The sequence below is a fragment of the Zootermopsis nevadensis genome, unplaced genomic scaffold (genome assembly GCF_977971745.1).
Source record: "Zootermopsis nevadensis isolate Lab colony 2312 unplaced genomic scaffold, Znev_1.0 Znev_ptg000009l, whole genome shotgun sequence".
NCBI lineage: Eukaryota > Metazoa > Arthropoda > Insecta > Blattodea > Termopsidae > Zootermopsis > Zootermopsis nevadensis.
This window is the reverse complement of record NW_028259141.1, coordinates 252,972-280,344: the sequence shown is the minus strand read 5'-3', so window position 1 is coordinate 280,344 and position 27,373 is coordinate 252,972. Positions and strand designations below refer to the sequence as shown.

General features: G+C 39.0%; 2 protein-coding genes across 14 annotated transcripts in view; both read right to left on the bottom strand.

Moving 5' to 3' along the window:
• Nucleotides 1–16,740, bottom strand: part of LOC110826776 (agrin-like) — a 741,485-nt gene extending 724,745 nt beyond the window's left edge. For 6 of the 11 annotated variants that reach the window (XM_087345734.1, XM_087345723.1, XM_087345724.1 and 3 more), the window contains exon 1: nucleotides 13,222–14,274. Coding sequence is in view for 9 of the 11 variants with exons in the window: in XM_087345723.1 (XP_087201849.1) it covers nucleotides 13,222–13,837 (616 nt within the window). In the remaining 2 variants the exon portion in view is untranslated. Of the gene's footprint in view, nucleotides 1–13,221; nucleotides 14,275–16,644 lie in introns of those variants that run through there. The other 5 variants (XM_087345727.1, XM_087345737.1, XM_087345739.1 and 2 more) reach the window with 3 other exon arrangements.
• Nucleotides 16,741–17,306: 566 nt separating this feature from the next.
• Nucleotides 17,307–26,787, bottom strand: LOC110836709 (retinol dehydrogenase 12). 3 transcript variants are annotated; one of them, XM_022078187.2, is made up of 6 exons: nucleotides 25,895–26,785; nucleotides 21,720–21,923; nucleotides 20,922–21,080; nucleotides 19,043–19,162; nucleotides 18,753–18,960; nucleotides 17,307–18,651 (listed from the first exon to the last, which is right to left on the bottom strand). In XM_022078187.2, the coding sequence occupies exons 1-6, from the start codon at nucleotides 26,007–26,009 to the stop codon at nucleotides 18,513–18,515; spliced, it is 945 nt and encodes a 314-aa protein (XP_021933879.2). In that variant the 5' UTR covers nucleotides 26,010–26,785; the 3' UTR covers nucleotides 17,307–18,512. The 3 variants fall into 3 exon arrangements, with proteins under 3 accessions (XP_021933879.2, XP_087201883.1, XP_021933884.2); XM_087345757.1 differs by lacking the exon at nucleotides 25,895–26,785 and adding an exon at nucleotides 23,311–23,767; XM_022078192.2 differs by lacking the exon at nucleotides 20,922–21,080 and having other exon boundaries at nucleotides 25,895–26,787.
• Between the last annotated feature and the right edge of the window lie 586 nt (nucleotides 26,788–27,373).

The following is a 27,373-nucleotide window of genomic DNA, read 5'->3' as shown; positions in this document are numbered from 1 at the left end:
TACACTTAACACATTTTGAGACAGAAGATGGTTTTACCTTTCGTGACTTCTAAGTCATCATTATGAAATTCGATCTGTCGATTATTTATGTAGATTTGCGTACATTTCCATCTGTCTATGTAGTTCATTTAACGACGCTGTCGGCATTTCAAGATACATAACGTCGAATGATTGATTGATATTGGATAATGAATTGAAATTAATTGAAGGAATTGGTCGTGGCCTAATTTAAGGTTATATCACGGAAATTTCCTGAAGGTAAATGTTTCAAGTTTCGCCACTGATAAAAAAACCACATTTACAGCCTTAAATGAAAATTATTTGTTTTTTAAATCACAAAAAGGCAAAACTTTGAAGTGTTTCTCAGAATTCATGCCGATGTGAAATGTTAGAGGCTACTGTAATATCAGTTTCATCACTAAGACAGTCATTTACAGAATTTAGAAGGCCTTGTGTAGCTTCAACAGTACACAGGCTACACGACCCTCAAATTATATACGTTTTGGGGAGGTTCATGTTTTCAAAAACTGGAAAATATAAGGTCGAAACGTGGTTTTTTGCATTTAATAATTTTATTTCGGGTATGCAAAACGTGTACAGGTGGATAAATTAAACTATAATACATTTTAACAAATTCTCTAACAGCACAACATAAAACTTTAATACTGCTAATATTAAAGCCAACATTCACCTCGAAAGAATCATCTTAGTTCAGTTCTCTTCAGAACAAAATCCACGAGCAAAATTTCTCTACTATTCTCCTTATATCATTACGCATTCTGATATGTGCATTTCTCGGTTAATTTTATTCAAACTACGGGTACACTAACCAACACACAACAAATTCACAGTTCATATCACTTAATTACGTCACTGTATTTTTCAAAACTTGTCACTGACGTCGTTGTTCCAAACTACATGTTTCGATTCCATATAATCATCTTCGGATTCACGCATTAAGGTCAACGTACGTGATTCACCGATCTATCCATTAAAATATAAGAGTAAAATTTTTATTTGTGAAATTTTTAGTTGTCACACAAAAGGTATTTGTAAATACGTGATTTATAAACGCAATTTTATATATGAACCTGATAATGACTATATACATATAATGAAAAAATTTAAAATATAAAATAAATAATCAAACAAACTATTAACACTATAAAGAAGACACTAGTGCCATACGCGTTTCAACCTCAAAAGGTATCAAATGTTTTAAACTGAATTTAGAAAATAAATAAGTTTTTTTCACAAAAGTATTTCAAGCGAAAGTTTTAAAAGCTACTACTGAGTAATTTTATAATATAAAACGTGGTTCTACTTAAGTAACATTTAACTAATCCTACTTACAGCGCAGAGTGTATCATACACGAACACATGATCTTTTATGTGACGTAATGACAATTTCTTCTCGTCTTACAGCTCAAAACTGGATGGTAGTGAAGGAACAGATTCATATTTCCACCATTTTACTCCCAGAAAGACAGACAGACCACGGCGTCTATTGAATAATACATTATACTCAAAGCAAATTAAGCCCCTCGTGTGAAACTCACTGAGATATCCCAGCTTTTGGTACTGACTGTACTTTCCAAAACAAATGCCAGTCGTCAACTCACAATGCAGAGTCCTCTATGGATAAGTTTCAGTACTAATAGCAGTGAACACGTCACTGAGCATGACCGGACGTCAAATACAGTAGACGGGGCGTATCTGTGCCTTCTACGCCCGTTAGAAGTAAAAGGTAAGAGGATCTGAGGGATAGTTGACAAGGAAACATATACTGTCCAATCTATAAACGTAATTTCCCAGTGACTGTACTTTATTAGAGCGATGTCTTGGTTGTTTCTTCTGTAATGACTTTGGATTACGTAGTGCATTCATTTGTTTTTAATTCTACACAAATAATAATAATAATAACATGCAAAATAATAACACTAGTAAAAATGTAAATAAAACATCGATACCCAAACAAAATGTGTTTTTGAAACAAGAACACGAACACGAGATGAGAATTTCGAGGGTATAAATCCCACCAGTTCCTAATATACAGCGTGTTCTGATAAAATGGACACAATTTAATTCTTCTTACATTTAAGTTTATAATCTTCTGTCTTTCTGTCTGTCATCCATGAACGTAAATATTAAAACATATAAAACCATAATTTTACCCATTTAGGATTTGAAGTTTTCATGGCTGTGAGTACGAAGATGGCTGTATCGCTGTAGTCTGGTAGAAATATACCAGCGTTTCGAAGGTCCTTGCTTCTTCCATCATCAGGGAGATTATATATAATTTTACATTTTGATTTGTATGACTGTAAAACACAGTCTCTCACGCTGAGAAAAGAACACAGACTGGCAGTGTTTAAAAGGATGATTTCTAGGGGAATGTATGAACCTAGGAAAATATCACAAAGACAAGCCCCATAGTTTGTGACGTAGATCAACTATTATTACGATGATCAGACGAAGGAGGTTAAGATGAGTGGGGCATTGAAATACGCACGGGCGAGATAAGAAATGCGTACAAAATTTTGATCAGAGCAGAACACTCGGAAGACCTAGGCGTAGACTGGACGATAACATTAACATGGATCTTTGAGAAATAGAATTTTGAGGTGTTAGCTGCAGTTATCTGGGTGAGGATAGGGTCAGGTTATGGGCTCTTGTGAAGACTGTGACGAACAGTGTAGTTTCATAAAATTCGGGGAACTTTTCTATTCAAAACTCATAAAAAATTACTCTACACACCAGAGTTGATCTAAAAATTCTAAAAGACAACAATACACTACGACATAAGGCGATGGTCGATATGTGTTAAGAACATAATATGTAGTGTAATGGCGCCCTGATGATGGAGGCAGCTAGGACGTTCGAAACGCTGGTAAACTTCTACCAGACTACATCGCATCTTCGGACTCAAATCTTCCTTAATATGTTAAAGGACCAATTAGAATAATTGGATCATGTAGCTGTGGTCCTAATAATAATAAATTATGTATTTGTGTTGACTGACCTGAATGTGCGTTCTTACGTCTTGGACTAGTTCTCTATTGCTACCTACGTACAATAAAACGTGAATTGAATTAAATTGAATTTCGTCAGTTTTCAGCCGTCACTGAAATCATTCTACTGAATGCGGTACCCCAATTGCCTTAACAGTTATCAGCTCCAGAGAAGCGAAATTATTAACCCCTGAATAACTGCGGTACACAAATATATTTACGAAAGCAACAGATATAATGAGGGCGTATAAGAAACTTGAAAATTAAAGTCTTTTGAGATAATGTGTCGTGTATGTCCGACGTTTCAGGAGCCTACTGCCTACATCATCAGGGTAATTTCTACGAGATTACAAGTGTCACACCCCATAATACAGACGTGAGAAAATTAAGTCTCACATAAAACTTTATTTACGTCATAAAAATGTTGTTGTTCTGAATTAGTGTAAATATCAAATATATGTAAATTATACTTTTTTCAGTCAATATATCTTAGAATTTTAGTACGTGCATTCTTTGTAAATGTATTTCCATAAGTTGGTACGGATTAATCAATTAATTGACTGTCATAGGGCTTTAGTTATTACGGTGATGAACCTTCGGGTTCGGTAAGGCATCTACTTGGTTATGAGGATACCTGATGGGGTTTGATTACCTTCGTAGCAAAGGATTTGTTATCTGTAATAAGTCTACCACTGATAAGATAGAGGCCTTCGAGTTCTTGAAGAGTGTTTCTTCAACAAAATTGGATTAAACGTATGACAGTGACCATTTGTGTTGAATTTGGTGAAAGTTGGACTAGAAATAAGTTAGTGCAGTGCGGTTTATTCTAGAGTCCCCCCCCCCCCCCAATGGTCCACGTGTGTTTCCAACAGCAAATATTGTTTCTCCTTTTAGCATCTTGTATAAGGGGTGAGCTCATCGCCATTGGTCGAACAGCATTGAGTAAAGTTACAATGAAACGAATAAGTTGAAGGCAAATTAGGCGACTTGTTCGAACATCGTCACTTAACACTGTCCTTTGTACTGAGAAGTGATTTTTGAGAACATTTCAAGAACTGGTTAGACTCTGGCTCAATTACGACAACTGAGCACAACCGCAGTATTACGACCTCTCATATGAAGTACGAGATTCAATAGGCATAATCCATGGATGAAGATGAAATTTCAAAGCTTTGTCTTTACGTAAATTTCACTAATTCGATTCAAGGTCATTGCTACTACAATCTAAAAACACTCCTTGATTATGGCGTCCGAGCCATATTTAAGACTAATATCAGCTAACTTATTTAAATTTTCTGTTACTAATTACCTGAGTACACAAGTTAGATAACAAACATCGAACGACACTAAATCTCGCACAATTTACTATAAAATATTCAAAATTAAATTCAAATTAAATTCTAAGCTGTAGTGTCGTGTAGCTTCATAAACGTTTGCCGACGTTTCAGAAATACTAGCTCTCCCACAACGCTCTGATGATGGAGGCAGGATGTACATCCGAAACGTCGGTGATCTTTTACCACTGTTCACGATATTACAAAGCAGAAGGCAGCCATATTTTTCTCACCGTCGTGGGAATTTCAAATTCTTTCAGTCTGACGCCACGCGCCCTACAGAAAATAAACATTTTGTCATAAAAAACGAATTATTTCGGGATTAAACAGATTGTGACAAAAGGGGAGAGGTTTGAGATTTGAACGTAAAATGTCGGTGATGATCACGTTCAAGACGATTATAAAACATGACGATCTAAAAAGATTAAATCAAATTAAATTAAGGATGTATTGATGTTATATATTGCGTTCAGCGTAATATTTCAAAACCGAATCGTTGATTTATTTCAAAGCATCTAGTCACATTAACAACGACTTAAAATTTCTTCCTGGTCGAGGTCTTTTGACCATATAAGGCGCAGGCTTCCAATTTATTCATGCGACCGGTCCGCCCAAGCTTTCACCTAGCAGTGGCGAACTGGTCCATGACATTCAGCAAAACGCTACGTGGTAAATTGTTTACCTCCGAGTGAATTCGTGGTCGGATAAAGAAATTTGGAACCAAAACACCGAGTCTTGAGTCCCTGAGAGGTTTACGGCCTTGGAATTCAAGAGGTACACTACTAGCAGACACAAAAACATCGTACTTGTTCTAATTTGATGTAAACTTTACCTATAATACTTTTATATCACTGAAAATTTTAAAGTAACCTGAAATAATAAAACAAATAAATGAATAACGGACAGCAAAAAGCAGCAAATACGAGTGAGAAATACTTTTGTAGTAAAGATCAATGTTTTCAACTAAGGAATAGAATGATTGCACATGCGCACATCAGTCGCCTACGTCACAGATATTTATTCATTCTCGCTTACAGTATTCTTAACACCACTAACAACTGAGTCCACAGTTTAATACGTAAAACATCTACAGGTGATAAAATTCAAAGAAAAACTCTGGATAAGGTCACGAGAAAATAAAAATAGATTGTAAACTTATCCCTCGTGGCTAAATAGGCGACCCGTCGATATTAATTCTTTTCCACTGCGTTGTGGAAATCGAAGTTTCATCACAGTCGTCACAAAATTCATTAATTTGTACTCGGCATGTCCCGGGTTATAATCTCGGCCCAGAGACCGGATATCCTTACCGAATATTTTCGTGTTTGTCCAAACACAGGGACAGGACAGGACATGTCCGGTACCTGGCAAATCTTTTCTAATTCATCGTTCACTACCATCATTAATTCGACGATTTTTAGTCTGAGATACTTAAGTGTCTTTAAATAAACTACGAATAAAGAAATGCCCTGACCCAGATGGACAACATCGAAACTTTAACATTTATCGTCTTGGAAATGGCTTATTCCAGCTAAGTCTTGTACAAAAAGTATTTTTTTCCTTCCGTGCGTGCTACACGACCCAGTAATTTAATCACCCTGAAAATGTCAGATGCGCTGTTATGTCATTTACGTTCAGAATACCGCGTATAAATCTTCCAGCCTCGGAATAAAGGACGAACGACAGGAAAAATGGCGGTTCTATAACCTGGAATGTTTATTTTTCTGAGAAAAAATGGAGATAAATGGTCCATGTCCTCGATCAGGGCGAAGACGAAATCTTCCGTGAGGTGAAATTTCCAAATTCTTCGTCAAAAAGGGCAGTACTACATACAATGGGTTCCGAATAGCAATTTCATGACCAGTTCGACACTGGCCTCGTCGAATGTTAGGTCCGACACTTTCAAAGAGGATCCGTTAAAATCCAAATATGGAAACTTGCGCTGGATACGAAAGCTAGGCGGAATCTCAGCTAACTGAAGACGCCCACTTATTATGCGCTCAAAATTCGAAATCTACCGAGAATTGGCTCAGTTTAAATGACCGTCATTTGACTGGAAGGCTCGTAAAGTCTTTCTGGAATTTCAAAATTGGAACAGAATACAATATTAAGCCCAAACAGCAGCAAGATTTATAGAGGAATTTTCTTGAGGAATGTTCGTGTAATTTAGGAAAAGAAAATATCAAATTGTATCTAGATCACGGATTTTAGGAGTTCAAATATGTCAGAGTTGAAATGAAACAAAAACAAACATTTCAAAACATTAAACCTGGTTTCCGTACAAATTTTGGATAACTTACATTTAAAGAGGACGTTGACTACGGTTAATTTTAACACAGAGACTAAATTCTCTAATTCAGTAATTTAATAGCTTAGTCTACTAAAAAGTCTTTATTTCATTAATTACACGAGTGAAAACATGTTTTTAGAACACTCTGTACAAGTGCACCTACGAAATGGAATACACCTGTCCGTCCGTCCTCCAGATATTTTAGCTTAAAAGTTATTTTTCATATTCGACAAAGTTTTTAGGGACGTAGGTGAATTTTCGTGTGGAAACCAAATCGAAATTTTCTTTTCGTAAGGTATGACGTATTTTTAAGGAAAATGCGAGCAATTTCTAGCCCTCGTCACTGACACAAGATAAGAAAACGTATCAATACATTCGGCATTTTATTTTATACACCCAAATATAATATGCGTTAAATTCGGAGATTTGAACGATCTGATGGAAAATTTTACAAGATGTTTTTTTGAAAAATGTACGAAATGACTGTTGGTTACAAATGAACGAGTGTCTAATTCATTATGGCAGACGCGACATATTGGCCCCAATGATCTCCTGACCTGAATCCAGTATAATTTTCACGTATAGCGAAATTTATGACTGGAGATTATACAAGAACGGTCAGAACAATAGAACTGAAAATATATGGAATGAAATTAAGGAAAATATGACAAAGAATTACGAGTTATTATAACAAAATTAATCAGATACGAAAGATGTATACAGGCCGGCAAACGAAATTTTTAATATATTTTAAACACGGTTAAATGTGTTTAATTTTAATCGTCTTTGAGAAGCATGTAGAGACGTGATTAAAAGGTGTGTCGATATTTACGGACAACATGGAATAATATGTTAGAGAGAGGAATTAAGACGGGTATTTTAAAATAAATTCGACAGTGGAATAAATAATAAATTTACCCAGAAGGACATATTGGTAAAAGATGGTAGAAAATGGGAGTCTGAAAGTTCAAGGGTGTTAGAAAAAAACATAGGACGGGGAACGTGTCCCACGCGTAGCAAAGGAGGAGGCTGGAGTTGTATGGAAACTAAAAATTCGATAGAACAGAAATAAAGGGAAATGTACGAGAATGTATGAAAATCCGCCATTCCGAAATCGCAGGAGGGTCGGTGTAATGCACTACCAAAACGCCCGTAACTAAGAAACAAATGCTAATTCGATGATGCCGGCTGGCACACTGATTCACTATGAATGTAGGCCGCACCCCCTAGTGGCAGAAGCTCGTACTACATCCGGTTCGCCCTCTATTGACACAGTCTTGAAACTTTCCGATCGCACCTCGTATGATATCAGCGTTTACACATGAGAAGGAATAAATCATAAACTGAACGCCTAGAGGCGTTAAGGGAGGTCTGATGTGAACATGGTAATGAAACTTTTGTGTTCCATAAGTGGTTTGGAATTTCTTGAATGCGTGAATGTGGTATTAGCTTCTGGCCTTAGTAAAACGTTCTATATCAGAACCTTCTGCATAAACTATGAATAATACATGAGCTTCCAGGTTATGTCTTTTGTAGTGGCCCTCAACTGTTTTATTATTATTATTATATTTCATGATTTTCCCTTCCGAAATCCTGACTAAAATTCCATGTGATTATTTCAGATGTTATGTCAAGGCTCTGTGTAGTTATTTATGTATCATGCTGTACACATATTAAGCTCAGACACTCGTTTATACCGTCCGGATTTCTCAAATTTTCGTTTTTATAATCGCGACCATCGAATCGCGTAACATTATTTTATTTTAAACATATTTTAAGTAATAAATATGAATACCACACATTCCAGATGAAAATTCTCTTTTCTTATATTTCTCGGAAACCTCTTTTAATTCAAAAACCTCTATTTCATACGTAACTTATCTCACAGATGAATATTATTTTATTTCTATATTATTAAAATAATTATCCAGAGTAATACTGATTCATATTTTCTATTTCAGTAATTTTTAAGATCTTTTATGTCTGAAGATGGCTGTCATCTGGGTTATAGCGCCGTGTAGTCTGGTAGTAGTATCCTGACGTTTCAGAGGTCCTTGCCGCCTCCATCATCAGGGCGATAAATAAATTTCTATCAGACTAAGCAGTGCAACAACCCAAAAACCCAGAAGGCAGTCACCTTCGTACACACCGCCGTGATTATCTGAAATCCGACTTAAAAATTAATTATCAGATTGTGGAAAGTTTCCATCCAAATCTGTTTTTTGTGCAAAGTGTATTACCTCGACCTGAATAACGTCAATGAATCTCATATGTTTATAAAACAGATGTTGATTTTGAATTAATTAAAAGCAATAAGATACGAACTATTATCGAGCAAGACGCCTAGCTGACAACCTAGAGTGAATGTCTGATCCACAAGAAATCATTTTGTTACAACGCGAAGACTGCTTCATTTCATGGGACATATCACATTTACGTAAAATAACACAGGATCAAGTGAGCTCTTTCATCTGTGACAGAAACTGACGTTGTCTGTCAAAGTTTAGTGGACCCCATTGCAATTCTCGTAGTTTTCGATATCACAAAACACTATATGTAGGTCACTTAAACGTGGGTTAAATCATAACGCAAAGAATCAATGGATTTGAAACAGGCGTCATTATAACTCGATCACGTGGCAAATCTTTGTTTCCGATGACAAGTGTCGGAATCTTATGCCCCGGACAAGCGTTTGCAAGACTACACTCTTTGCATAGTCAATATTAAAAGTCGATGTTGCCACATTGACATGAGGAGAGAGAATGCCCTGTAACATCTGTCTTCCTTCATTAAATATTTCCCTAATTTGTAGACACATTTACCTTCGCTGAAATGTAAATGTGGCAACATGGCTTTAAATTATTAATATTGTGGCGATTTGACACAGTATCTGTGATCCTTCACTGTCGGTTCAATTATAATAATTATAAGGAACACATTTTGTACAGACTTGAACGTTTCCAAGGCAATTAGTCGATATTTAACTTCGATTAACGTGAAAACGTTAAGACGTTAAACGCACAATTTTAGGTTTTGTCTGTTTAAACGGCTACATTTAAATTAAATTTTCAAAATTTTCTGTATTTTCATGACTTGGAGTTCTTACTGAATCCACAAGTGTGTCTGTGATCATCCAAGATGGCGCCCCGTGACGTAACGTGGTTTATGTATTTTAATCCTCTGATATTAAAGTTTGTTTGGATGTAATCAAAAGGAAACCAAAAACTAATTTGTAGGTTAGGACTTTTATAAATTTAAATTAATTAAAACAATGATAAAGAGAGGCAAGTTGACCGACGCAGTAATTTCAAAGCAGCTAAGACGGAAATGGCACGGGCCTCAGAAAAATAACAGCAGATCCGGGACCTCGATTTACATATTTCTCGTAAATATTTTTAATAATAATAATTCAAACGCACCATAAATGTTTGTTAGTAGGTACATTACTTCCAGCGTGAGAACAGAGACAAATACTTTCAACGTCTCCTGGCTTCTAGCAACGTGTAATCTGGTACAAATTTACCGACGTTCCAGATGTCCTTGCTGCCTCGACCATCAGGGTGGCACATTGGCATCTGTCAATACTGGTAGTCAGTTGACACTGAAGTAAGTCATGGCAAATCTCTCTGAGGATAGCCGCTAATTCGACGGGGATTTTAAGCGTCTATTTACAAATAAAAGTTACCACCGATTTACATTCGGTCAGTTTAACGGGATAAGTGTTCTAGGGTTTAACATACTGACCAGGTTAGCTAAGAGCACAAAAGCGTCCTCTCAGCGATGAAATTACGTTGAAGTGGTAGAAGGCGTCCGAGAATTCGCCCGGAAGTTGCGAAAAACTCACGATTCCCCTACCGAGATTCGAAGTGGGACATCGAAGACAGGGCCTTGGAAGGCTACAAGATCGCCTCCTTTCTATTTATTTTACTTTCCATTCATCATACGTACTCTAATCACAGATAATTTCATATGCTTCCATATCACAAAAATTCTGTTGTTGATACAGCGTTTTTAAATAATTACCTACCAACCAGTCAACAACGCACTTCGTACTTCAGTAAGCAACCTGTAAGGTGCGTTAAACCTTTCCACCTTCATGGTCAGAGGCGTGACGCAGTGTAAACAAATGAATCGCTTTAAGTCATTAGAGTCGACGAGAATTCATCGGCGCACTCGGACAGAGCCGGGATTCTTTCACGTGTCAAACTCAACTCCATAAATATTAATAAAATTCAGAAGCCATATCGATTAGTTTCGCAAACTTAAATAAAACCACCTGAAAATGACTTATTTAGGTCGAAACATGTAGTGGATTCTTGATAAAAGTTGAAACTATAATCAAGAATCTCTGTGTGGACGGACTGCCAACCTAACGATCAACATACGAAAGGTTGCATCGCTTAAAACGTTAATTATCAATTTATTTCAAAAACCATAAGATGTGGTTACCATTTCATAATAAATTACATAATTTTATGAAGGTAATATAACACAGTGGAGTCTGTGAATTAATCGGAATATTTGAAATGATACGTGTAGCGCGTATTTGACTCCCGAAGTTGTGTAGTTACAAAGGACGACGATAGACAGCAGGATTACCCAACCAATAAATTACACGCTTCAAGTGAAAATATAACCATCGCTTTCCCTTGTCTTCAAATGACCACGGCACTGGAACCATAAAAGCGAAACGTGCCCAAAAATACGATACGACAATCGATGTCAAAACGCTTTCCATTGTCAAGAATTACGACTGCAGGAAAGTCTGACATGTTACGATCTCGACAATGAAATACTTGAAATGGCGGCACAGATTCTTTTGTGACAAGAAACTGCACTTCTGAAATTCGTTCAGATTTACTCTAGACTGCGTGGTTAACCTCAGTTTCTTGAATACGAAAGAGGTGTGACTAAGGGGCGGTTAGCAAGAGTTACAGCTCCCGTTAAGAAGTTCGGTAAGGCCAAAACAAGATGTCTCTGCGTGTATCCACAGTCATTCTTCATGCGAAGAGAGTAAAGGGGAGATTTTCGGTTGATGCAATGAGATTTTTAGTACAAAATCGAGGTGAACGCTGGCCACAGATCGTCCCCCCAAACTCCACTGTCTCCAAAAACAAATATTTCCTAAGTACACGCTCTGCAAAGCCTTTCTAGGAGTGAATTTAAAAGAAAGTATTTTTGTTCATTTTAACCAAACATTACTACTACGTCTTGCTATCAGTGTACTCTTAATTCTATGAAGAATGTGGCCAAATGATCATTGCATGAATGATTATATTTGAATAATTGTTTGTGTAGTCTGGTTTTTTAAATGCTGAAGTTCAAAATTGTTACGTATCTATTGAAAAAAAAATTTGCATGAATACTCTATATATAAAACACGTGTAAAATCAATTATCTGACACATTGTGACATCAGAATGTTTATAAGTAGGGAACAAACGGGCCCTTCAAGATGGCGACGAGATTTATCGTACAGGCAACTCTCGGTTGACGAACGTCACAATTCTTTCAAAATTTCTTAAACTCGCCAATAGATAGAGTTCCTTATAAAGTTGAATACATAAATTATGTTGGTACTAATTTTCTTTATTTATATTTTGTAACTCTTTACGATTTTAATTAAAATTAAGGAGTACGATATCTTGTCTTATTCTACTTTACGTTACGTATATTATATTATTGTTCACCCGAAATATTTCGACTTTCATCCTGACTTAACTTTTTGGCGATTTCATAACTTTATTCAGATAGAAATAGAATTCACGCCCAAATTCTCCATAGTGTCAATTGAATAAAAATTTCCTTGGATATTATCCATCGTCTAGTAAATATAAAACGTAAAACGACGTTTCGGAGATGGGACTCTATCTCCGTCTTCAGGTTCCTACACAGTTGGGAACCTGAAGACGGAGATAAGAGTCCCATCTCCGAAACGTCGTCTTACGTTTTATATTTACTAGACGATGGATAATATCCAAGTAAATTTTTATTCAATTGACTCTTAACCATCGTCAAGAAGTTTTAGATTTGATATTCTCCATAGTGTGATTACTAGTTTTAAAATACGTAAAAACGACATATGTCCTAAAAAGGTTATTTTTCGAGGATCACGTCACCGTCAAATGCGGTAACACATCTCAGCGGCGTTGTCTGACTCGGTGACTCGTTGCAACGCGTGTACTCAGAGCACAAAGTGCACATCGGGACTCATCTGTCACTGGACGATCTTGAAACACGACGAATGCCCATGGCTTCACGATTTAAATGTCTCAGTCATTTCGCGATGAAATGTAACACGAAAATTGAACGTCTCAGGACATACGTTGTTTAATATTCTCGACTCGTTTGTGTTTATATACAAGGAATCTCACTATGGAGACCTTGTGGGCTAATTTCGTTTTAACTGTACGTTTAAGTGTGTTTGTTTGTATATAAGTAGTTATATTTTACACAAGAAGTCACTTTATATACGTCACGTTTCAAATAAGAGCAGGTCTACATTTTTATAATCATTTAAGGTAATTAATATTCCAACGATTAATCAATTAATGCTTCTGAAAATTATCTATTCGTCACGGTCTTACCTTTAACTGCGGCAGATATCCTGTCCAGAATGTCCAGTTTCAGGGGCAGGGGTGGCCAGTCCAGCTCCATGTACGGGTCTTCTCTGACAGATGTCAGCAGCCCCTCGCGTCGAAACTCTAATTTCCTCGCCAGAAATATTTTAGTGTCTTTCACTCGTAACTTTTTCACAAAATTCACTCCTGGAAAGACAGAATAATCGCCCGTCACACTCGACGAACAGTTCAGATCGTCCAAAATCGGCCGTAAATCCACTGCCGCTTCTGTGAATTTACCCACGTGGTGATATTTTTTTACGTTTAAAATCGACGTCCTACTTCTTATTATTCTTACTCTAACGCTCTCTCCGGCGTTTAAATTTTCAAACACACCGACGTTGTTAATTTTTTTAAAAACCCTTTTCACCGTAATAACTGCTGTGACTTCGCCATTGTCAGAATGCGTCAGAGAATTCACTTTTCCTGTAAAAATCGCAGTAGCGTGGCGTGTTGCCATGGATACGGCGTCTTTCGAGTCCCAACAGGCTGCAGTGACGTCATAGCCTCGTGTTAACGTTATTAACAGCACCAAAAGAATACAACTTCGTCGGTTTGTCACTGTAAGAGACAAACGTAACATTTTTTCTAGGTTAATTGTCAGTCCGAAGCCAAATTAATGAGTAATCTGTTCTTTACATGTTACGTTGTACTTCTGTGGACGTATTTGTTGAATCCAGTGACGTCTATTTGCATTGAACAGTCTTTTGTAGTTTAGTAAGCTCTTCGAAAGATAATCTGTCCACTGTCTTACATAAATCACTGTTTAACACGAGGTTCTTGAATATTTTTTCACGTCACAGATGATATAAAACTAGCAGCGATGTATTAACCACTGACAAACAGATTCCAAGGACAGTTCATACGAATAACTGCGCCATTGTGACGTTCAACTGTCTCACGCGACAGAGACAAGTGAGCTACGCCTCCCGCTGAAGTGTTTCTCAGATAAGCAACGGCTGAATTCTGAAGCAGACGGAACGAGTGACCTCCTCAGTCAGACGTCGGTAGTGAAGTGTCGCTAGCCATGCAAAATGCAAAGAGTACTTGGTAAATGCACAGCCTAGTTCACACTGGTTCACCCGTCAAGTTAATAAACTTCCAGCGCGTCATTTAATTTCCGAAATGTTACGGATTCATTTTAAAAGTTGCGATAACCAGAACTAGGCCTTAGTATCCAACAAATAAAATTTGGTTCAGTCGAGCAAATGTGGACCTAAATGACGCACGAAGATGACACTTGAGAGCCATCTTTGAGTGAACTTACGTACCATTACGAAAGGAATAAAACAATTCTGTTTAAATGACACATAATGTTTACACAGAGCTACTAATCGACGTGAAAATCGATATTAGCTCGTATCGATCCAATTTTACCGCCATCTTATGTTTAAACACGAATAGATCTTCAAGGGTTTTAATAAAACTTTTGCTGTCGACATTATTTTAGAAGTCAAAATTGTTTACGAAGAAACTTTGCAGTTTTGTATAAACGTAGTCTACTTGTGATCTTGGACACTCCAAGTAAAATTCCATTGATTTTTATTAAATTTATGGCTGGATTGAGATCCTCAGGGCAAATAAATCTCTAAAAAAAACACGTGTGCCAACGTAACACGTGACGATACCAACATGTGTGCGTTGTACAAATCCCCCGATACATGAATTCTGATTCCGCTGTATAAGGTGACTTACAACCCACACTGTAGGTTGGCATGAGCGTTTTTAAATTTTGCGGGGGCGAAACCCGAAGGTAGGGCAGAGAAAGGTCGACTATCACAGACAAACAAACATAGTTATGTTTCTCATTCGACCACAAAGCTGCCATTGTGTTAGCAACATGGGACAGAGCCGAACTAACTAACGAGCTACCTCATTTATTCATTGATCTAACCCAAATTTTAAATTCCCTTGAATCGAAAATTGGACTCATTTAACGCAGTTAAAATACTACATTATAAGCCTATTTTAAGTAAATTCTTTTTAATATTATCCTCCCCTCTACACGGCTCTACCACCCGAATTACTCCTTATCCCATCGTGTATGTTTCACCTCCGAAAGAACTCAATGGATTTCGATGTAATTTATATATTCCGAAATTAAAGGAAGTCGTCTGGCGAAGTTTCGTTCCGGTTTACAACCTGTGTGAAGTAGCCTGTCCCCACAAAGTGGCTCGCGATCTCTGATCTATATAGTATGTAGTCTTTTCCAGCGTAAGTTTATGTTCAGCTAAGCATCCAGTTATATATAGATAATTTATTTACGTAACACGAAAGCATCAGCTAGGCGCTGTTAAAATATAATTTTGATTTCACTTGTATGACGTAGTGACTTTCCACCAGATTGCCCTCGCTTTGAACTAAAAAGAACATAATTTCATTACCGTCAGTTTATAACTTTTTTGACGTAAATACGTCTATATTTTAGGGTCAGTGTCATTCGGCAAAAATGTGTTACGAAAAAGTGTAACTTCATTGTTATGTTACCTAGGAAACGTCATCTGTTTATCAACAAATAAACAACAATGGTTGCCTACATAGTTACCTTACCTTACCTTACCTTACATTACATTACTTTACATTACATTCAGCTACCACAGAGCCATCTTAAGCGTAACTAATTCAAGTTAAATAAGCAAAGTCTTAATCAAACTTATCTCAATTGTAAAGCATGTATAAAGGAAATATTTAGAATAAAGCCAATATATAAAATTCCTTTCCGTATAGACGTATTTACGTCAGATTCTCCGGAACCGTGGTTCCACTGACAACTTTTTTTCAAGATACCTAACCTCAAACTGGTAAGATAATCTATGTACTTCTATTGTAAGTCTGTACTGAGGTTCTGAGACATCGGCATCTAATCTGACAACACCCTTTCCTCCTCAGATGCAAAATATTTTGTTGTGATCAAACTTTGGTATCTACGTAATTGATTTAATAATTTTCGGTAATTAACTAAGTACCTTCCGATAGCAGATTTAGAAACACCATAATTAACAGCTGACAAGTATATGCAGCCTGCAATATTTTATTTGAAGAAGTTGGTTGTCTTGTTTGCAGTCACACTGTGTCTCATTTTATTGCAATGGAATTTAAAAATTTGGTCTTAAAATTAAATAACTTTTTAGTATTATAACGTTCAGGCAACACAGCTGTTTCCTCTAAACATGTAGTTTTTGACGTCTTCCAAAGCATAATTTCACATAAAAATGTAAATTATGGATCTATAACCTTACTTTGTTTACCTTGGCACGTAATGTAAAAAGGTGCAATCATCTTTACACAAAGTCATCATGCTTTGGCTTCAGTAACACTAATATATAATTTCAAACACTAAATCAGCATAAATGTGCGAAAATATCGTGATAATATTCCTTAAATACTTACTTTTAGTAGAGCAGAACATGCCACCAGCACAGTTCCTTCACACTGACTCAGCTGTACACACGTCACATTCTGTTGCCAACATTATTGAATAAGGGAAAAATTTCTCTCTGTCAGCTTACATGTCCCTAGAGAACTAAAACCTTATAATTCAAAGAAGTATATCTTTTTCAGACCCAGTAAAGGTGAAATAATTAAATTTTGTTGAGAATGGAAATCTTATTAGTAAAATATATGGAAATTATATAATAAAATTTTAAAAATAAGAAATGAACTACCCCCCACTTAGAATTCTATTTACAAATTATTCATTTGTGAAGAAAGTTTAAGACTGCACAATGTTAAGTCTAATAAATTCAAAATTATTTAATAATTTTGAGAATGTATTTCATTTACTAGAGTACATATAACCTATCCTCATGTCCAAATTTTTCCACTTTTCGGAGAAGCGACCAATTTTCCTCCAGATGCCTTCTTAAATCTCATGGAAATTAGATCATTGAAGTGTATACTGACTTTAGAAGTGTAGAAAAAGGAATTTCAAAAAACTTTCTATCATCAGCATCACGAGAATTGTTTCTTGATTCCGAAGCGTTCACGAAACAGCGTGATGACACAGCGTAGGTTAAACCTCTATAGATCAGATTAAGAGAACATACACGATGTACTGTGTATTATATTAATTCTATTTAATTAATTGATTCTCGTGTTTCACACAACAGCCTCTAGCCAAGCAATGAACACGACGGTACAAGAGAAAATATACAAATAACATAAAAGATTAAGAAATAACTTTAATATGCACAACACGAAACACACACAAATATATATATATATATAAAGAAGGAAAGAACTTACGACAGTGGCCCCTCGGGTGACGTCAGGAACCTAGCAATCATCTCTATTTACTTCTCACATAAAAACACACATGGAGATCCCCTGATGGAAAAACAGATAATGTTTTTATCGACAGAAGAAATGGATATTGGAACACGTTCAGGGGCCAACGGAGATTCAGACCATTAATTAGTCATTATATAGGTGTAGAATAATGACTCTGAAAAATAATCACTCAACTAAAGAGCCAAGGATAAACTTTCAGAAATTTAGAGATTCCAGCAACTCAAGAAGCTTATTAGCAGTTGATGGAGGATAAACTCACAGACGAAGAACCCAAAAATGTTGATAAAACCTCGGAGAACTTCAAGTATCCATGAAAAACGCTGGGAGTATGACACAAAGTTGTACCAAGTACCGGATGAAACTGTACAAGATCACGCACGAATTCAGTTTTACTAACAAATTAAGCTTTTAAGGGCTACTATGAGAGATACATAAGCCCACATGAAAATCCAAGTTCAATTAACAGACCCTTTTAAAATTACGCAGGGCCTTAATCAGGGTGAAGGGCTTGGCCCCATCGCTACTTAATCTGGCACTGGAGCACACCAGAACATCGTGCAACACAGATTGTGGGTTACGAAGGCGACATCTGCCTTCTGAACAGGAATATCAGGGAAATCAAAGGAACATAACAGGAACTCAAGAAAACTGACAAAGAAACTGGTCTCAGTTCAAAATGTCATCAACAAATGACTCAGACACGCTCTGGAACCTACAAAGGCCAATGGCTCAGAATTGGTGACTGAGTCGATACCTGGAGATTCATAAAATTTTAATTTCCCAATGGCAATTTCAACTCCATCTGCTCTATGTACCTCAGGATCATTAAATCTATCGACAAGGGCACATGGACGCACGTTTTAATATCAAAATAACTGTTTTATATACACGTAGACTTTTATTTCAGGCATTTATTTAAAAAAAATTATTTCGATAGATGTTTCAGAGGGTTAGACAACGGTTGCAGTCTAGCTGGGCGTTGCTCCGTCGTCTGCAGTGAATGGGTCCCAATTACCGAGTCCCGCCATCTTCGCACTCAAATCCCACAATTTCTTGGCTGCCTCGGGGTCACGTGCCCTGCGTGAAGCCGCCTTCTCCCTGCATTCGCTATAAAATACAACACCAACCAACGAAGACGAAATTTAACTTATCGGAAACACGACGCAGGATTTTGTAATGTCGGTGACGAACTATTAATATTATCTCACCTGTAATAAAGTCCTGTTTTATTGGTAAGTTTCTCGTCCAATGAGCAGTAGATCGTTGTCTGAGCTCCGTCTTCAGCGGTCTTGAAGAACAAGGCGCCCATGCCACCTAAAATACTTCGAAGGCCGCGAAAATAAGTGTCGTTCAAATGTCTACCTAGCTCAGTCCGAACAACCCCTGGGTGCACGGAATACGTGGTCACACCCGTCCCTGGAACAAGAGGTTAGGGTCCCGGTGACAACTCGCTGTCAGTGACGTCATGACCTCTCGCACGTCAAAACATTTGACTTACCTTCAAGTCTCCTGGCCAATTCGTTGCTGAATAAAACATTGGCTAGTTTGCTCTGGTTGTAAGCTTTCACAGGACCGTACGAATTTTCGAGATTCAAATCATCGAAATTCATATTTCCGTCTGGAAATGAGACAGTGATTTAGATTCAAATTTGTCTTTCTACGTAAGACAGTTGATATCTTGCCTTTAAAAAACGACAAATGTAAACACTGAGAAAATCCTGTTTTAAGAAACGTTAGTTCTGCACTGACAACTTGTCAGCAAAATACAGTCATTTCTACTTAAAGAGCGAAACAGAGAACAGTTCAAGGAATATCCGAGAGTGACCTCATTTGCGGAACTTCAATACGTCGTTAAATTCAACAAAGAAACTTACCAAAGTTCGATCAGGAAACAAATCTCCCCCCAAAAACATCACATCGTAGAAATTTGCAATGTTCCGTATGACATGACGTGTATATCTCCTGTCCCTTTAATAAATTCTATCACACGTAAAGACGGAACCTCGAAAAATACTATACAGTTGATTCAGAGTGTTTAAACAGATCATAAATCAATAGACGAGATACGAACCATTTTAATCTTGGTACTAGAATTACTGAAATTATTAGTAAAACATCAAAAGGTTTTACAAAGCCAAAAGGAATATACAATTACATGAGAGAGATTTAGGAATTCGTGACGAAATTTGTGTCTAATGACTACGCTGAAAGTTAATAGGCAAATCATATATTTATCCTAATATGACCAATATAATGTTTCGTACTTTACATAAAATATATTAGAGTTTCAAGAACACCAGAACTTCGGGACAATTTTAATAATATCCCGAAGCTGTTATTTGTATAGAGTTCGTCTTGCTACTGTCCGATTACTTCGATGTTAAATTTGATTATCGAGACGAAATTTCGGACATTTACCATCAGCGGTAAAGATGGACAACTCATTATTTTTTCAAATGATAGGACGCAGATTATAAATTAAACTGACGTATTTATTTTCGAAATTTTGTTAAATGAAATTATGCTAAGTGACGCAGAAGTACGTCGCTCTGTTCGAAAACTGAACGTAAGTCATGGAGTTAGTATGACTGATGCTAATATTTTACGTGTTTTTCTAAGATACGAGACTCAACAAATTATAAGACTGTGTTTCTATGCAGAGTCTTTTATTATTAATAGTTTTCTATTAAGGACTTAGCAACCTTAAGACATTTTTATCTCATAGACTCCACTCAACACATTACGTAAGTTTGCGTTATAATGATCCCCTTTAAAGAGGTTTTCTCCACAGAGGCATCCAGAGATCTCAAGGTGGATTACTCCTAACGTTGTACAATGTAAGGACTTTACGCATTCAAAATGGCACATAATACAAATTCGACGTACCTAGAACTTCCCACTGTCACAGTCGATAAAACAATATCGAAGTTTTGTACACACCTCGCGGAGAATCGATACGTTCTCGCAGAGAATCGATACGTCCTCGCGGAGAATCGATACGTTCTCGGCGAATCACAAGGCAAAAGTCGAGACGATAATCGAAATCATCCAAAGTGATGACGCAAGCTGTGGCAGTTGTGATACTAATGGATACTCGGTTATGTTAGGTTAGGTTAGGTTAAGTGGAAAATTTCGTGCGAAATGCAGAAAGCACCGACTCCTCTGTCGTGGAAAAGCCATTTTCCAATCTAGTGGCATCTAAACGAAGCGCGCAACATCACTCAGGCCATTTGAAACAAAACTTTGAGAGTTTTTCTATCGATTGGTGTGCGTACGAAGTTCTAGATACGCCGTATTTGTGTTCGATATCATTTTGAAAAGCGTAGAGTCCTTTTGTGCTCACCCTGTATTTCTCGCATTATCCAAACTGTTCTTACTTTCATGTAGTTTTGAGGACACTGTGACGATCCTGGCTGGTGCAGACCGGATGACCCGGGGCAAGAGGAGGCAGGTGAACAAGAAGTGACCCAAGTGGTTCACCCCGAAATGGGTCTCAAATCCGTCCTCTGTCTTGCCCTGGGGACACGCCATGACCCCTGCAACAACTCTACTCATTACGGGGATTCATAGCTGACCCCTAGGTCGCTGTCATGCGTGACACTTCGCGGTGTACGAGAATCTGTCCGTCACACTGAAAACCCACAAAATTAGACCGTGGAAACCTGACTTACGTCATCATTGACGTGGAATCACACGATAACATTAATATTAACACAATAGCCATTGTTCTTAACCTACTTAAATCGATCTATCAACTCTTTCCCCCACATACCATCCCTTATCCTTCCACCCCGAATATGGATGCAGGCCGTTCCTCCGAAATGTTGTTAAGCAACGATAGGGTACGATGTCTCAGCCCATAAGATACATACTGGAGACAACGTTAAAGGTTCGCGCCGCCGCCATGTTGTTATTTCTAGCCACGTGTCTCACATCAGACGGGGCCATTACGTGAGCTAGAAACATGTTGACGACAAACATAACCTGTACCACTGCCACTTAAATCGACTTCTGATATTAACATTAATAGTTAGGGTGTAGTGAGCCCTTATAAATAGTTCCAAAGTGGGTCACAGATACGCCAGCGTGGCGAGGTGAGCGTTCTGTAACTTTCCACAGCGAAAATGGCGAATCTCGAACGCACATGTCGCTGTAGAGAACGTACCTTCACCTACCTGCGTTGTTCACGAGCAAGTGGACTCTCTGCTCGGCACGCAACAGCTGGTCAGCGCACTGCCTCACCGAGGTCAGCGAGCCCAGGTCCAGTTTCACGACGTCCACGGCCCCGGCTCCTTTCAGATCCCTAGTGGCTCCCCGGATCTGCTCAGCGGCGGCTTCAGCCTTCTCCACGCTCCGGCAAGCCATGATCACACGTGCCCCTGCGAAAAACAAGCCCGCAAGATTGTGTTCCGCGCTGGGAACAACACGACGTCGATGCTTCCCACTTTCGCCACCAGATCGCAGCACCCCTGCTTACCTCACTTTAACGAATTTTGAGGTTACGTAAGCGCAGCGAGATTTCTTGAAAAGATTGGCGACTATCAGGTTATCAAGGAGGGCGAGGAGTCTGTTGCATGGTCGTGGTCGACTTCAAAATATGACCCCTTTATAAGCAACAACATTCTGAAGAGAAGCGTGTTACAGAATAATTTATGCATTGAGAGTGCAAATATATTCTACCTCATTCCATCTGACACGAAATCTAAAGACTTGTTGCAGTATAATTTTAATAAAATCACAATTTTAATAATATCCCGCAGCTTTTATTGTTCACAATTCCTCCTGCTACTGTCCGAGTACTTCGATGTTAAATTTGAACATCGAGACGAAGTTTCGAACGCCATTTACCATTAGAGGTAAAGACGGACAGAGCGGTAGGGTAAGGATTTGGGACCGATTAGCGAGCATTCGGTGCATAAGATTGTCTAAGATGATACGAGAATTTTAAATGCGATGTTCTTTGCTTACGACGATGCAGTTTTGAATACACGAACAGCGAATATTTCACAACGATGAAGTTATTAGACGCGGAAAATTTTGATTTTGAGACTGGGCAGTCGATGTTAAACTTCCTGAGCCAAAGAAAACAGCGCCCTCAGTGTAGATTTCTATAAACATCGCTCGCCAAACGTGATCAGTTGATGTAACTTCAATTTATACTCTCACGTCCCCCTTCAGGAGTCTCGAATCTGTCTCAGGGAAAATGTTTTGTACATTTAAAAGTCCGGGCCTCACCTCAAAGAAAACACAACACGTCTCCATTAGAAAGACCTCTGGAATAATTTCTGTTTATTCTGAGAATCATACGAAGTCCGTACAAAAAAAGGGTTAGTGGATGTTAAAACAGGTGGTACATATAGTTACCACTGGGCTTTAAAAGTTGAAAATATCGCAAAATACAAACATAAACTGAAAGGCATATTTTCTCCAACCGCAAATGATATTCGGGCTTAAGGCATACCGAATATGCAACTATTAGCTTATCCGTAAGGATTCCTCCGACCATTTAGGGCTAAATGTCTATAGAATCTTACGTGTACATTCCTTGAACGAAATGTGTACAAGAACATTTAATGGAAAGTTTAATGGAACACAGAAGTTTTGGGGCTAGAAGTGAATTCAGGAAAAAAAACTAAGTGCGTGTTAGTATCTCGTCATCAGAAGACAGGCGGGCCGAATCATCTTGGGGTGGCTAATAAATCCTTTGAAAGGGTTACAAAGTTCAAATATTTGGGAACAACAATAACAAATCAAAATGACACTCGCGAGGAAGTTAGGAGGAGACTAAATTCCGGAAATGCTTGCAACTTCTCAGTTCAAAATATTTTGTCTTCCCGTTTGATTTCTAAGAACCTGAAGATTAAAGAGTACAAAACAATAATCTTGCCTGTTGTTTTGTACGGGTGCGAAACATGGTCTCTCGCTCAGAGGGAGGAACACAGATTGCAGGTGTTTGAGAATCGGGTGTTGAGGAGGATATTTGGGAATAGGAGAGAAGACGATGGGGCGTGGAGGAAACTGCACAATGACGAGCTTAAAAATCTGTACTCCTCCCCCAATATTGTCAGGGTGATTAAGTCGAGAAGATTGAGATGGGCTGGACATGTAGCGCGCATGGATGGGGCAAGAGGTCGGGAAGCCTGAGGGGAAGAGACCTCTGGGGAGACCTAGACGTAGATGGGAGGATAATCTCAGGCGGGAGGAAGCCTGAGGGGAAGAGACCTCTGGGGAGACCTAGACGTAGATGGGAGGATAATCTCAGGCAGGAGGAAGCCTGAGGGGAAGAGACCTCTGGGGAGACCTAGACGTAGATGGGAGGATAATCTCAGGCAGGAGGAAGCCTGAGGGGAAGAGACCTCTGGGGAGACCTAGACGTAGATGGGAGGATAATCTCAGGCGGGAGGAAGCCTGAGGGGAAGAGACCTCTGGGGAGACCTAGACGTAGATGGGAGGATAATCTCAGGCAGGAGGAAGCCTGAGGGGAAGAGACCTCTGGGGAGACCTAGACGTAGATGGGAGGATAATCTCAGGCGGGAGGAAGCCTGAGGGGAAGAGACCTCTGGGGAGACCTAGACGTAGATGGGAGGATAATCTCAGGCAGGAGGAAGCCTGAGGGGAAGAGACCTCTGGGGAGACCTAGACGTAGATGGGAGGATAATCTCAGGCGGGAGGAAGCCTGAGGGGAAGAGACCTCTGGGGAGACCTAGACGTAGATGGGAGGATAATCTCAGGCAGGAGGAAGCCTGAGGGGAAGAGACCTCTGGGGAGACCTAGACGTAGATGGGAGGATAATCTCAGGCAGGAGGAAGCCTGAGGGGAAGAGACCTCTGGGGAGACCTAGACGTAGATGGGAGGATAATCTCAGGCGGGAGGAAGCCTGAGGGGAAGAGACCTCTGGGGAGACCTAGACGTAGATGGGAGGATAATCTCAGGCGGGAGGAAGCCTGAGGGGAAGAGACCTCTGGGGAGACCTAGACGTAGATGGGAGGATAATCTCAGGCGGGAGGAAGCCTGAGGGGAAGAGACCTCTGGGGAGACCTAGACGTAGATGGGAGGATAATCTCAGGCAGGAGGAAGCCTGAGGGGAAGAGACCTCTGGGGAGACCTAGACGTAGATGGGAGGATAATCTCAGGCGGGAGGAAGCCTGAGGGGAAGAGACCTCTGGGGAGACCTAGACGTAGATGGGAGGATAATCTCAGGCGGGAGGAAGCCTGAGGGGAAGAGACCTCTGGGGAGACCTAGACGTAGATGGGAGGATAATCTCAGGCGGGAGGAAGCCTGAGGGGAAGAGACCTCTGGGAAGACCTAGACGTAGATGGGAGGATAATCTCAGGCGGGAGGAAGCCTGAGGGGAAGAGACCTCTGGGGAGACCTAGACGTAGATGGGAGGATAATCTCAGGCGGGAGGAAGCCTGAGGGGAAGAGACCTCTGGGGAGACCTAGACGTAGATGGGAGGATAATCTCAGGCAGGAGGAAGCCTGAGGGGAAGAGACCTCTGGGGAGACCTAGACGTAGATGGGAGGATAATCTCAGGCGGGAGGAAGCCTGAGGGGAAGAGACCTCTGGGGAGACCTAGACGTAGATGGGAGGATAATCTCAGGCCGGATCTATGGGAGGTAGGAGTTGAAGGAGACTGGATTTTGTTGGCCCATGACAGGGTCCGGTGGAGGGCTTTGGTTAATTCGGTGATGAACCTTCGGGTCCCCTAAGCCATCTAGTTAGTTAGGTAGGTATGTCCGTCCGTTTATTTCATGTCCTAGAGTTCTTAGCTTGCACTGTTCCGCTTCAAGCCCTATTTAACACGAAGCTCAGGTCACATTTGATTAAAATACTTCGTATACAACATTAGTGAAATAATGATCTCATTAAGACTAGGAGTTTCATTTAAAATATGGCGCCGATAGCTTCGTAAATAATTTCCTGCACGAGCTATAAAGCCCATCCAACTTTTAGACGTCGACCGCCTCAGAATATGAAATTCCCCTCCTCATCATCCCAATTAAAAGCAGATTAAACATTTCCAAAACAGCTACAAACACAATATTCCAATTCTATGACGACAACTTTTTATCAGCGTAACAATTCTTAAAACAAGGGTAAATGAACCAGCAACAAATATATGACGTCACGTAGACACGTTAAAGCAAAGCCGGTCGGTCGAATAGTTCTCTGTTTTGTCGAGCTAGTCCTCGTATCAGAGATATAGCAGCCGGAGCGTGAAGCTAGCTACTCGCCTCCTCAGAATGACAAGTCACGTGTATTAATGGCGTGTCGCGTCATTTCAGGGACAGATTTACTTTGCAATTAAATTAAATTCAAATCTCACGTCGCTGGGATTTGGAACTCACCTCTTTTGACGAAGTCGAGAGCAGTAAACTTGCCTATTCCTGTGTTCGAACCCGTGACTATCGCAGTCTTCCCATCAAGCCGAACAGTGCCGCTATACCTCGAGCAAGACACCATCTTCCCGCGTCCAGGGTCACACACCTTCTGTTCGCTCTGTGCCTGTGGAAACAAATGACGAGCGAAAGTCGTCGTGTGCGCAGAAACATGCGCACTTCGTCATGGCAAAATACTTGGAGGCAACTCCACGAAAGAATGTACTGGAAGTATCACAAATTACACGTTGGGCTGCAGAATACGGACAGAGCATCAGTAAATGTTGAAATGTTCAGATATTAATCACGAATCAAATCGCAAATATTATTTGAAATTATTTAAGTACCAAAGTTACATAACCCATTCTTGCTCTAAACAGTGCATCTCTCGGAAACACATACAAATAACCTCAAATGAAGAAAGCACGGTTCACAGTAACAAAACTTCAACTGGGTTTGTTCAAATGAGTTCTGTTTTAGAAATACTTCCATCGCAATGTAAATCCTGCCACGATTTTCGGTTAATTAAATCAATTCAAAATGGATATAAAGGAACAATTGACAATCACAGTCTACACGGCTAAAAATCCACCTCAAGGTTAAACCTAAAATCTCGCGGAATTTAATTTGCGCACTAGTAATATCTCCTATATCCTTTACCTAAGAAAATCAAATTACTAATTCAAAATGTCTCTTCCATGCACACGTCACACAAACCGAATTACAAAATAATTCCAAGACCAGTCAAATTTAGGCTCGGAAACTGAGTAACTGGCGCTATTTGACGAACGGCATTCTGTATAAACAAAACAAAATGTCTGCCACATTCACCCAGCAAGGAATACACTTTACAACTGCGATATCAGAGATGCAGTGTCATTGAAATTACCAACACACAACGAAAGTCAAATCAAGTTCGATGCTATTAAATACGCTGTTTATTTTCATCTCTGAACTATCTGAATTACTTAAAAAATGCTTCAAATAATATTAGCATTGCAACGTAATAAAACCGATCTAGTTGGAAAGTACGTAAGTAAAATTCAAACAAGTTTAATTACAAATAGACTTCACAGTACGAGAGTTGCGTTCCACAAGGTCAAGGAAGTATGTACTGTCCGTATCATAAACATTATTCTCCACAGGCAGTTCTTTGTAGCTCAGTCACTGTACGACTAATGTCTTTGGTTTAGGTAGTAGATGTGTTTCTTTTCCATCTACCCGCAAGCTAGTGACGTAGGAGAAAAGATTTTTGTCGGGGGTCCTGCAGGCATTTGCATACCTAAGTAACTATGCTTAACGTACTTTTCCTAATAAATACAGAGAGACCTGTCTGATGTAACAAGATACAACTGCACGCTAATAAAATCCGATTTAAATAACGCGGGAATCAGTAATTAGAAATCAAGCAGTCGACAATAACACGAAATACATGGCATATTTACAAAA

Excerpts from the sequence above, each read along its gene's own strand:
- LOC110836709 (XM_022078187.2), bottom strand. The coding sequence starts at position 26,009 with ATGGTGTCTTGCTCGAGGTATAGCGGCACTGTTCGGCTTGATGGGAAG. Across the intron at positions 21,924-25,894 it reads TCTCGACTTCGTCAAAAGAG|GGGCACGTGTGATCATGGCT; the intron begins GTGAGTTCCAAA and ends TGTTTTTCGCAG. Across the intron at positions 18,961-19,042 it reads ATTGGCCAGGAGACTTGAAG|GGACGGGTGTGACCACGTAT; the intron begins GTAAGTCAAATG and ends CTCTTGTTCCAG.